Genomic DNA, 11,769 nt, shown 5'->3' with positions numbered 1-11,769 from the left:
TCCGACATGGCGGATTCATCATTGACCTCACATTCACCAACGACGTGCGAGGCACAGGCTTCGAGGAGGAAGAGTAGGGCATGGGAAACAACAACTCCTCGAGTTCCGTGAGCCGGCGCGTGTCTCATGTCCTACTCTACCTCACCGGGGACCGCAACAACACTTCAAGGGGCGCGGCCGGGCACTGGACATGAACACGGCCGTAACAACAAGGACAGTCACCGACGAAAATTTGAAGTAGTTTTAGTAATCATATGGATTTGATGATCTGCAAATCGTGTATCTTGTTGTGGAATGATTTTTTGTGGTCTGTCCGAGCGCGTGTGCGGATTTTTGGGGACGGATTTTGCGAGTTGTGGTCGTAGATGCTCCCGATCCAAGCCATGTCACTGCGGGCACCGGTCCCGAGTGGCCGAATCTTGGTGCAACCAGTTTTCAGTCGCATTTCTTTCTCTTCACGCGTGGCGGTGGCGCCCGCACCCGTCGCCGGCGGCGCTTCTCCTCCGCGCCACGCGGCCGTCACGTGGGCGGTCCATGTGCACCGACGGCAGCACGTACCGCGGACGCCCCTGGACCGCCGCCTCGCCTCCTCCAGTCCAGTCAACGCACGGCCTCTCCCAATCTTCTCTCTCTCTCTCGTGACGATCGCGGCCGTACGTACTCCGGCGTGGTTCCTCTACATACATAACACGACGCCGCTGGCAAAAAATTCACCTCTCCGCAGTCGAGACTTCGCCGCACGTAATCGCTTCCGTGACGGACCGATGCTGCTGCCTCCATAACCTTTGTGTGTCAGCAACCACTGCTCGCAGCCGCAGGATAAAAAACGCGTTCACGAAGAAAGAAAAGGATAAAAATATGACAACCACTCGGCTCGCTCGATCATCTTTGCACCCGAGAAGCCAAAGAGGTCGCTGTCGAGCTCATCATTTGCGTGAAGCCGCTGGATTCCTCCGCAGGACGCTAAACCATTTCTTTTCTTCCGTTTCATATCAGCAGCCTGCAACCAGGATAAAAGATTTCGGTTTGGGGCCTACCGTGCCGTGCCATTACCGGACCTTAACAGCATAACCGGAGGATCGGCATCAGAGAGGGGAGCTGCGGAGGGGGGCCGGAGCATATTCTCTTTCCTCTTTTCTCGCCAAGGCAACAGCAGCACGCTCTTTTTGACGACGGCGTTTTAGAGCTCGAGCTCATCTATAATCCCTCCGGTCACGAATACTATAAGATGTTGAGTAAACAAACAAGCTAAAAAAATGTTTACCGAACAAAGCTTTTGCCCCGTTTTATATATAAAGCAATAATTATGCAGTGTAGTTCATAAATATTTCAATATAAACTAGTATATACGGATCAAAATGAGTAAACAAACACACTAAAGCATGTCTATATGCATCTAATTTACAAGAAGGTTAAAACATCTTATATCTGTGAACAGAGGAAGTAGTAAATAGTAAACTAAAAAAGAAATGGTTAAAAGGTTTATTTATTTTTTAAATAGCACTGGAAATGCAAAGTGTCCTAGATGCACACCGAATTTCATGGCAGGATGATACTGGGCAGCTCCGAAAATGAAGACACAATTTGGATCCGAAGAAAGCTTCGAAAATAGGCATGTCTAAGCAATCCTTTTAATTTTCAAAGCACCACGGATGTCGTCCTGGAATGAAATTCCACACGAGCACCCGAGCATATTCGATGTCCAAATAGTAGTAATTCATATTTTTTTTCGGAATTTACTACTCCGTATTTACAGGGGAGCAGATGAGCTCAGGCTCCAATAGCATTTTCGTTTTCGATTCTCCTTTTCCATCTTCCCTTCCGCGCCGCATTAATAGAGCTCAGCGACCGCCATCCGCTTCTTGCCTCCCCCCTCCCCCTCCAGCTCCAATCCAATCTCGCCTCACCTTCTTCCCACCCATTTCCAGCCGCCGCCGCCGCCCGCCGCCGAGGTACCAAATTTGTCTCCTCCCCTCAACTCCCTCCTTCTCCCCGGCTCTTGTTCTGCCCACGACTCGCCAAATCCAAGCTCGGCTTGCGCCAATTTTGTTCCGGACGCCGCTCATTTCCCCCTCCGCATTTTTATGCCGCCGATGGTTCCGTACTCAGCCGCTTCTTGTCCCCCCTTGTCTGTGTGGTGACAGTTTGGAGGATGTGCCCTGCAGGTTCGTTCATGGAGCGGTGGAGGGGGGTCACTGTGCTGGCCCTGGTGCTCCTGCTGCTCTCAGCTTGCCATGGAAGACGAGGTATGGTCTCGGTTACCTTCTTTTTTTCTTGCAAAACATAGTAGTAAATATCACAAACATGCTTCGACTGTTCTAAGTTTTCCTCGAAGGAATTCCAAGAGCGTGCTAACTAATTCAGTAGCGATCGGGCTGTTTACCGAGTTCATTCTGACTGCCATAATTAGAAAAAGCATAAGATGAATATCAGTGCATACGCAGGCTTTTCAAAAGGTGTAATCATGCAGGGAGAGGAAGGGGGCAGCTGTGGCAGACTGACGAAATTGCCCTGCTCCCTGTAAATTTAGCCAAGTTCTGATTGCCTGTTAGCCACGCACTGGCCAACAACTGGACTAATTAAATGCGCTTCTTGTTGTTGTGGCTGGGGCCTTGGGGGTTGTATCTCTGGAAAAAGTTGTACTATCTTTGTGTGGACAGAAAAGGAAATTAGGTGGCTGACAGTTGGAACTTACCTGGTGCCTTGTTAACATAACGAAGTTCTGGTTGCATATGGTTGGTCACCGCCAGAAAATAAAAGGGTTGAATTAAGAAGAACGAGTCGATGAACCGTGGCGGCAAACAACCATTATACTGTTGTGGAGCTTGACTTGCTCTGGGGATTTTAGCATCATCCATGATGCCCCCAATTGATCTTTAGCTGCCATATTTAAGCATTATTTTCAGTGATTCGCAGCAAAAGACCATCATAGGTTCTTTTGGAGCTTGGGTTGACAGATCTAGTGCGTTTACAACATATGGCACTTAACCTAGTACTCCTATTTGATAAGGCCCCCAACTGATTTCTGTCTGTCATATACTCATATCATTGCAATATTTTCAGTTATCCACTTGCTCTAGGTGGATTCCCTGATTTGTGAACATAAGTGGTTTCAGCCTTCAGGACATGAGAATAGGTGAAATTGAAATCGAATCATCTATGCCCTTTTAACTTGGCTGTCACCTGTTCATGCTTAACCTCTCCTGGTAATTAGAACTTAGTTTGTTATATCCCTCAGATATTATATGCACAAACTTAATCAAAGTGAAATTCTGCTAAAAGCTGCCACAGATATGACAGGCAAAAATCAATTGGGGTCATTTATTCTGTTTGCTTTCAGTTTGTTCAATTTGTTTTTCTTGGCGCAAATGTTTGTCCATCTGCTTTGGCATCTTCTTATATCTGAAATTGATCTTCTGCACTTGTGTTCAGGATTGCATCATTTATAATATGCTAATAAACTAACTGTTTTCATTATCGCAGAGTTCTCTGTCAAGAATCACGATCAGAGTCTTATATATGATCATACTCTTGCTAAGACCATTGTGGAGTATGCTTCGGCTGTAAGTTAAACTTATGCTCATTATTGCATTAAATGCATGTCATGCTTTCTAAATGGAGCTTTAGTTCGTCTTTGTCTTGAGTCTTGTTAAGTCAAAATTAACTAAATACTGTCTGCAGGTGTATATGACAGATTTAACAGCTTTGTATACATGGACATGCTCAAGATGCAATGACTTGACTCAAGTAAGAAACCTTGCAACTGTTCTCTTCCATTCATATCTATCTAGGGGTGCTTATTTGTTTTCCTGAAACTATACTGTTCAAACAGTAAGGGATCTATCAAGATGCTCGCCAATGGTTGGTTGGGTGTCATATGCAGCTGCCCGACAACTATACAGCTTATAGAATCTGTCCTTTCTTATTTATATATTCACCTACTTCTGAAATAGGACTTCGAGATGAGGTCTCTAATTGTTGATGTGGAGAACTGCTTGCAGGTTCCTATCTTAACACACTCCATTTTAAGTTGTCATAAATTTCCGGCATATTTCTCATCAAGTGTACTGAACTTCTCATGATATGGCCTTCCTTTTACCTGCCATTCTACGGGTGAACAATGTGACAGGCATTTGTCGGTGTAGCTCACAATCTAAATGCCATAATAGTTGCAATCAGAGGGACTCAAGAGAACAGGTACTAATCAAATTGCATGTGCTTCTAGTATTCCCAGTTAAACCGGTATGCTTTATGTGTTACTATTCTGATTTCTTGAGTCACATGTCATTTATGTTTTAGATTTGCTTGCTCAGTGTGCAGAATTGGATCAAGGACTTGGTATGGAAGCAGCTTGATCTAAGCTATCCAGACATGCCAAATGCAAAGGTTATTGCCAATAAACTGTTTATACTTTCTTAAAAGAGAAAAGGAAAGGCAGATGCACCTTTTTGCTAAAAGACTTTCTACTACTCTGGTTAAAGGTGCACAGTGGATTTTTCTCCTCCTATAATAATACAATTTTGCGTCTAGCTATCACAAGTGCTGTGCACAACGCAAGAAAGACATATGGGGATATCGGTGTCATAGTCACAGGGCACTCAATGGGAGGAGCCATGGCTGCCTTCTGTGCACTCGATCTTGCTGTAAGTACACAAGATCCAATGTTTCACAAATACATTCAATGTCCAGACTCTTAATTCCTTCCAGGTTATATAAATTTCGGTCTTGTTTCAAATTCCTAACACCAGCACTCTAATATTTGAGGCTTGTTATTATGTAAGCTGTTGATTTTTCTCTTCAAACCCTATCCACAGATCAAGCTCGGAAGCGACAATGTTCAACTCATGACTTTCGGACAGCCTCGTGTTGGCAATGCTGTTTTCGCCTCCTACTTTGCCAAATATGTACCAAACACAATTCGACTGGTACACGGACATGATATTGTGCCGCATTTGCCACCTTATTTCTCCTTTCTTTCCAAACTGACGTACCACCACTTCCCAAGAGAGGTACACCTTGGGCACAAACTTATAAATATGCTTTCCAACTCCTAGGAAGCCTTTATCGCTGTGTTATGCTTAGTGCTTGCTCATATTTTAGGTATGGATCGACGAATCTGATGGCAACACAACGGAACAGATATGTGATGCCAGCGGCGAAGACCCAAACTGCTGCAGGTTTTTACAGAGCACAGACCTTCCTTGCAGCTCAATTGCCTGTCTCTTTAGCTCCTAGTTCTAACATTATCCCCATCGATCGTTTTACTAGGTGCCTCTCCATATTGAGCCTGAGCATTCAGGACCATTTCACATACCTGGGAGTAGACATGGAATCAGATGACTGGAGCACCTGCAGAATCATCACAGTACAAAGCGTTGAGCGATTACGTAAGGATCTCGTCAGCAACATCATCATGACAAAGCACGGCGTCGAGGTCTCCATTGTCGAGAATAGCATGCAGACAGACTGGAGCAGTTCCAGATAGCATACAGTATTGTTAACACCAATTTAGTGCAGAAGATGGCGCCTTTTCTTTCTCTTGAAGAAGGGGGGCTTCAGTTGGGGAATTTCATTCAGATTGGGTTGTACATTGTTCTTTCATAGCCTGTGAATATGTAGGAATGTAGACACGAATTATAGGCTCTAGAGTGTAAACTCTTGTCGGATGCACGAAAGATCCGTCTCTGTGTTTGCATCTTGTAAAAAATACAATTCCCATGCAGATATCTATGCAGATGTCTCCAATCTGGGAAATAAAGCAGAATAAATTGAGAACATTGCCATGAAATGTCTACTAGATGTGTCATAGAATTCTAAACTGAAGTCTGACCCTCACTTGTGAAAAAGAGGCAAATTCTGCTCTGAATAGTTGTTTACTCAGATTCCAGTATTTGGCTACCTTTCACAGCAGTTAGAACGAAAAACTTTCATATTTACACTCCAAAAAACTTGTATATCGTTTACTTTAGTCTGTACAACCATGCCTGATTGTGATATATCCTCTACAGATCATCATTCCTTTTATACATTCTTACAAGGTATGGACAAAAGGAAAAATCCTCTAATAACAGGATTACTTACAAGACAACTCTTTTTCGATGCACAAACATATATGGCAATACCAAAAACCAAAGAAAACCTTATCCTAGACGATAAATACAAAGGGGGTGATCTTCTATACGTCGAGTGACCCTGTTATTGATCGAAGCAGGCATCCTGGGAGACAGCTTCCCAGCAGTTGAACATCGTCTTCCTTTCGCAATACGGTATGTGATAAGTGTTCAGTAGAAACAACAAAAACCCATGGAGTGGGGAAACACAAGCCTGGCTGAGAGCAGAGTGCTGGTCTGTAACCACACACACAGAGAAGCACTCACCCCTCACCAATGCAGGTGTGAAGATGCCTGGCAAAATTAACGGCAACGCTGCCCGTTCGTAAAGGCCATCAAATTCAAACCTGCCTGTTATATTTGCCAGGATCTGCTCTCGGTTTCTCGTGGGCATCAACCTTGACAGCAGACTTGCGATCTCTATCAGCTTCACCGTAAGACTTCCCACTGTGGAAGGCAAGCAGTACTGGCACATCCAAGCCATCATTCCTCCCAGAGCTACTGCCACTGCAGCAGCCTTCACTGAGGTCCTCTTCAAACTCCCCTCCTCTAGCCTCCTTTCTCCTCAAGTCCACGGCGTCCCAGTTAAGCGTGTCAGCTGCACGTTGAGCATCAGGAACACAACTGGTTGTCCGTCGGTGTGCTTTCGCCCTTGGGGTAGACGGGCAGGTCCTACAGCTTTTCGGATCATAATGTTGGGAAGCTAGATAAGAAAGTGCAGTGACAATGTCCCCTATGAGGGGCCGTGACGCTGCTTTCTCCTGCAAACACATTGCTGCAACGGCTAAAGCCTGGTACAACCCCCTCTTGGGATACCGGCCTTGCAGCAATGGGTCGGCCATCTGGCAGAACTTTCGACGGTCTCTGAACATCGGGCGAGCCTGCAATTTATATGGATCAGACACTTGGCACCTATGAAGAAATGAGAAAAATGTTCATCTCCTCTACACCAAAACTGATGGGAGGTAACTTAGTGCGGTTCAACGTACCCATGCGACAAGATTTGACTCCCCATCAGGCTTGGTGTGATCAATGGCTCTCCGACCTGTAACAAGTTCAAGGAACACAACACCAAAACTGTAAACATCAGACTTTACTGTCAACTGCCCTGTCATCGCATATTCAGGAGCGCAATAGCCATACGTTCCCATAACTCTTGTTGATACATGAGTGTTTTCACCAACAGGGCCAAGTTTAGCAAGCCCAAAGTCAGACAGCTTCGGGTAATAATCTTCGCTCAGAAGAATATTTGATGGTTTGAAATCTCTATATATGACTGGTGGATTTGCCTTATCATGCAGGTACTCCAAACCCATCGCTGCACCGACAGCAATCCTCATCCTTGCATTCCAATCAAGGGGTTCCCTGTCTGGTGGGCGGTCTGTCCAGAGAGTGATCCATGAGTTAGTACAAAAGAAGAAATATGGATGGCAAGTTCTTGTCGAGGAGATGAACAACGTGTATATTTTTTCTTAGAGTTCTAGAAAAGGTTTCGGATGGCGGATAACTAAGATGTCAAATGTAACAGGTAATAAATCAATTTGAAAATGCTGAAACTGAAGCTGAAATTGTTTGTGATTTGACCCTGAAGGAAGCTGAAATAATAGGACCACTATCTGTTTTTTTAGAGTTGTATATGTTAGCCATGTGATATCCGCATTGTATAGGGGGTTTTCTTCATATTTACCACACTTATACATGTATAAAAGTTGTTGCTCTTACATGTTCTTTATGAAGCTCAAGCCAACTAAATATCAAGATACTGGTAGTATGTAAATACCAATTGCAATCAATCACTGAGAATTATTTTTATAGGACAGGAAACCATACAATGAGAAGCGTACCATGCAGATGATTTTCTAACGATCCCAATAACATATACTCATAAACAAGGAGGCGCTGATCACCATCTGCGCAATAGCCAATTAATCTGACAAGATTGGGATGGTGCAAGAGGCTTAGCATGAGAACCTCCACAAGAAATTCACGATTTCCTTGGAAACCGTTTCTGTCGAGTTGCTTCACAGCAATAACCTGCTAAATGACACAGGCAAAATGGGTAAGAAACGTCATGGAAATTACCAATAAATCTATCTCCTAAGTTGCAGTACATGAAAGATAACACCCGTTGCTCTTTTTAACAGAAAAGGGAAATAAAGTTAACAAGGCTAGAGATAACAAACCTGTCCATTCTCCATGTGTCCTTTATAGACACGACCAAAACCACCTTCACCCAACAAACAATCTTTTCTGAAATTCTTGGTAGCAATAGCTAGCTCTCGGAAAGTGAAAATCTTTGCCGGGCCATGTGGAATGCTTCCTCCTCTGCGAACAGAGCTTGAGCTACGAGAATTGGATCGATCTGGACCCACCCACCAGAAAAACATTAGCATATAGTTCCTCAATTATAAGCTTTCTTGAATGCAAATATCATATAGTCCAGGAAATATAAAAGGCAAGGACCTAAAGAAATGGACCATGACGCATAAACAGCTATACTACATATCTAACATTTGATGACCTGAAGACCTGTTGGCGCATTCACATCTGTTGTCGAATACTCTACTGCCCTAACTTGTTCAGAACTGCCATTTACACTTAATATCATCAAGTTGGTGGCATAAGTTGAATTGAAGTGCAAGATACTACTCTTTTGAGTTGTTGAAGTGATGTACAGTCAGTACAGAACAGCTATCCTAGGTAGCTCCAATATAAATACCTTCACGATCACGATCATCCCATTAAAAGCAGACCATTTTTATAATGATATAAAAAAGGTATCACCGGCACTTTATGGATCTTATAGTTATTTAATTTCAAGTTTAAACACCAAGCAGATATGTACAATGAAAACTCGTATCATATCACCTCATGAGAAATTTAACTAGCATTAGAGAAACATATCTGTTATTGCTGCATAACAGTACCACTGCACACCGAAGAAAAGAATTAATCGAACATAAATCTCTTGTACCACCCTGTCGGTGAGCAAACAACATCTAAATCGGTTTTAGATAATTATTATGTGATGTAAAATACTTCTGGCTGCAGGTAGATGAGAAACTGTAGCAGCCAGAAGGACAAGCAAATATACAGGATCGTGTGTACTTCTAATCAGGGATCAGACTTGCATGTTCAAGCAGGCAGCAGCTAAAAACTAAACTGTGGCGCTCGCTTCAAACTCTTCACCGGCCCCAACAACCAAGCAAAGGGTGAAATCTAATTCAAGCAAGCTCGAAGCAACCGAATAGCCACCCCAAAGAGTAAGTCAGAGACAACAAGTGTAAACAACACATCAAATATTTGTTTCTTCGGTTGCTTCAGACAGGAAGTTTGGTAGCAAAATCACTGCAACCGCAAACTTCACATCAGACATTTCTCTCCCTTTCACGCGACGTAAGTTCAGAAGAAGAAAAAAACAGATACAATTCTTTTGACAAGAAATAGTTCTTTTGTGTGTCCCCTTCACCACCACTACCTCAGCAAGAATTCAGACTAACATCTGCATATCTGAATAAATGAATGAATCATCTGCCGCGATCGAATATACTCTTCTACATGCAAGGAATCAAAATATACAAAACTAATTCGCTTAGTCCCCGTTTCTGGGCCAGATAAATCAAGATGCTACAGGTGAGCACATGATCCATGTCCACTTCAACGACTCAACCACTCCAACCAATTGGCAATTAGGTATTCTATAAAAAAATTGGCAATTAGGGATCAGCTAGGCCTCTTGTACCGCCAAGGAACAATAACCTTTTTATGCCTAAATCAATGCTCAGAAATCACTAAAAATCATCAGACATCTGAACGGACAAGACAGGAAATCAGAATGACCAAAGGATTCAGTCCTTCCGGTCTGCGCAGAAGCTGGACAGGTCAAGTCAAGTCAAGATGCGGACGTTACCTGGCGCCGGCTTCGCCGCCGACGGCCGGGGCGACGGCGAGAGCGCCGCCGCGTCCTCCCCGGCCTTCCCCGAGGACCCCGAGCACGGGAAGCAGCTCATCCCCCGCGGCTGTCAGAAAATGCCAGCCAAGAAACCCCGGCGCGACGGCTCGATCTTTGGACCGCCCACCGTGCTGATCTCCCCGGCGTGGAAAGTGAAATTTTTTTTTGGGGGAGCTGGGGAGAGGGGATGGATGGCGAGTCAAAACCGGAGAGCGGAGAGGCGTGGAGCAAAAGGGCAGCTCGGGAGGGCAAATTTCGTGAATATTATAATGGCGGTTGAAGTGTTCTTGGCGAGGCAGTTTGCTGGTGGCCAGTTGAGCCGAGCTGAGGTTGTTGCGCTGTCATTTTGTCGAGCTAAAGGGGGGGATGGTTACAGAAAAGGGGCGCCTTTTATGGTTTCAACAAGAAATTTAAAACTATTCTGATTGGGATTGCTCGTAGTATAAGGTAGGAGTACCAGTATTCGATATAGGGTTTGACATGACACAAGGCTGGACAGGTACAAAAAATGCCGTCTCATCTGGTATCTTTTGAATCCTTCAGTTCAATGTATATGCTTTTGCAAAGGTCAAAAGCATTAGTTCATATGTATAATAAAATAGTAAAAAAAAAGTCTTCTATAGAAACACTAAATAAATACTCCCTACATTTACAAATATAAGATGTTTTACTTTCTTTGAGTCTGATGTATATAGACACGTTTTAGTGTATTTGTTCGCTTATTTTAGTCCGTATATAGTCCATATTAAGATATACATACAAAACATCTTGCATTTTTTAACAGAGAGAGTACTATAAAACGTAGATGTACATTGTCATGAGTCCGCTCTCACGTATGGGCTATTGAAATCATAAGGGGCGTCTCGATGTCCATCGGAACGTCACCTCTGGCTAAAACAATATGTATATTTATTATTATTATTATTATTGTTTTGCAGAAACACTCAAGCCATATATATTACATAAAACCGGTTTCTTGTAAGAACACTCTTGAAAGAATAAAACATTATGGCAAATTCTTGATTAAACAACACCTTAAATTCAGGCATAGATACATGCCTAAATGCAGATATAGCTGCAGTTTCATGCATCTTGCAGTGCAAGATTGTAATGTACGTTGTTGTTAAATTAATGAATTTTGAGTTAAAAAACACCGTCTTTCTTTCTGCATCTAACGATTGAGCTTTGTCTTATCGGAGGAACCTTGTTGAAACTAAGAGCTTGACAACATGACGACTGGGAAGTCATCGATTTAGACCAGAAGACCCACTAGACCATAATCTAGACAGATTGCCGTCGCGGAGAATTGGCACCGAGGAGGGCTAGAAGATAATCACAAATCCAGTTTGACAGAGAAGGGGGGCTCAAACCTCACAAGTTCTTGGCAAAGGCACATCGGACTGAGCTTCACAGGAAGAGAAGAAAACAAAGAACAAAATCATGCCACCGCATCACCCCCTCCGCAGCAGGTTGTCAGTCACCTAGTCAAAAAAAAATACAAAGACAAAAATGAGGCCCAAGCTCTATCCTAACTGAAGCTCCACATGCCATCCGTCAATACCAAACAACATCGTCAAAATGAGGACATAACAGAGAGGTCTTATACTCTTATTCCTCGTCACCGATGGCACATCGTTGGCTAGACACCTAGACTTAATCCTAGCTATGGCTAGGAGACTAAGGAAGACTACACAATCACCCTGGCCC

The 11,769-nt window shown here is 43.6% G+C and overlaps 1 protein-coding gene and 1 pseudogene across 2 annotated transcripts; one reads left to right on the top strand and one right to left on the bottom strand.

Annotated features, from left to right (window-relative positions):
• The first annotated feature begins 1,812 nt into the window (after positions 1 to 1,812).
• LOC119362525 lies at positions 1,813 to 5,794 on the top strand (annotated as a pseudogene).
• Positions 5,795 to 5,985: 191 nt separating this feature from the next.
• On the bottom strand, positions 5,986 to 10,385 carry LOC119362523 (probable serine/threonine-protein kinase PBL7). 2 transcript variants are annotated; one of them, XM_037627767.1, is made up of 5 exons: positions 10,021 to 10,385; positions 8,294 to 8,472; positions 7,955 to 8,147; positions 7,100 to 7,491; positions 5,986 to 6,991 (listed from the first exon to the last, which is right to left on the bottom strand). In XM_037627767.1, the coding sequence occupies exons 1-5, from the start codon at positions 10,118 to 10,120 to the stop codon at positions 6,452 to 6,454; spliced, it is 1,404 nt and encodes a 467-aa protein (XP_037483664.1). In that variant the 5' UTR covers positions 10,121 to 10,385; the 3' UTR covers positions 5,986 to 6,451. The 2 variants fall into 2 exon arrangements, with proteins under 2 accessions (XP_037483664.1, XP_037483665.1); XM_037627768.1 differs by having other exon boundaries at positions 7,955 to 8,144; positions 10,021 to 10,384.
• Between the last annotated feature and the right edge of the window lie 1,384 nt (positions 10,386 to 11,769).

This window comes from Triticum dicoccoides, chromosome 2B (assembly GCF_002162155.2).
Source record: "Triticum dicoccoides isolate Atlit2015 ecotype Zavitan chromosome 2B, WEW_v2.0, whole genome shotgun sequence".
In the NCBI taxonomy this organism is placed as follows: domain Eukaryota; kingdom Viridiplantae; phylum Streptophyta; class Magnoliopsida; order Poales; family Poaceae; genus Triticum; species Triticum dicoccoides.
Note: the sequence above shows the minus strand (reverse complement) of the source record. Positions and strands in the feature narration are given on the sequence as shown.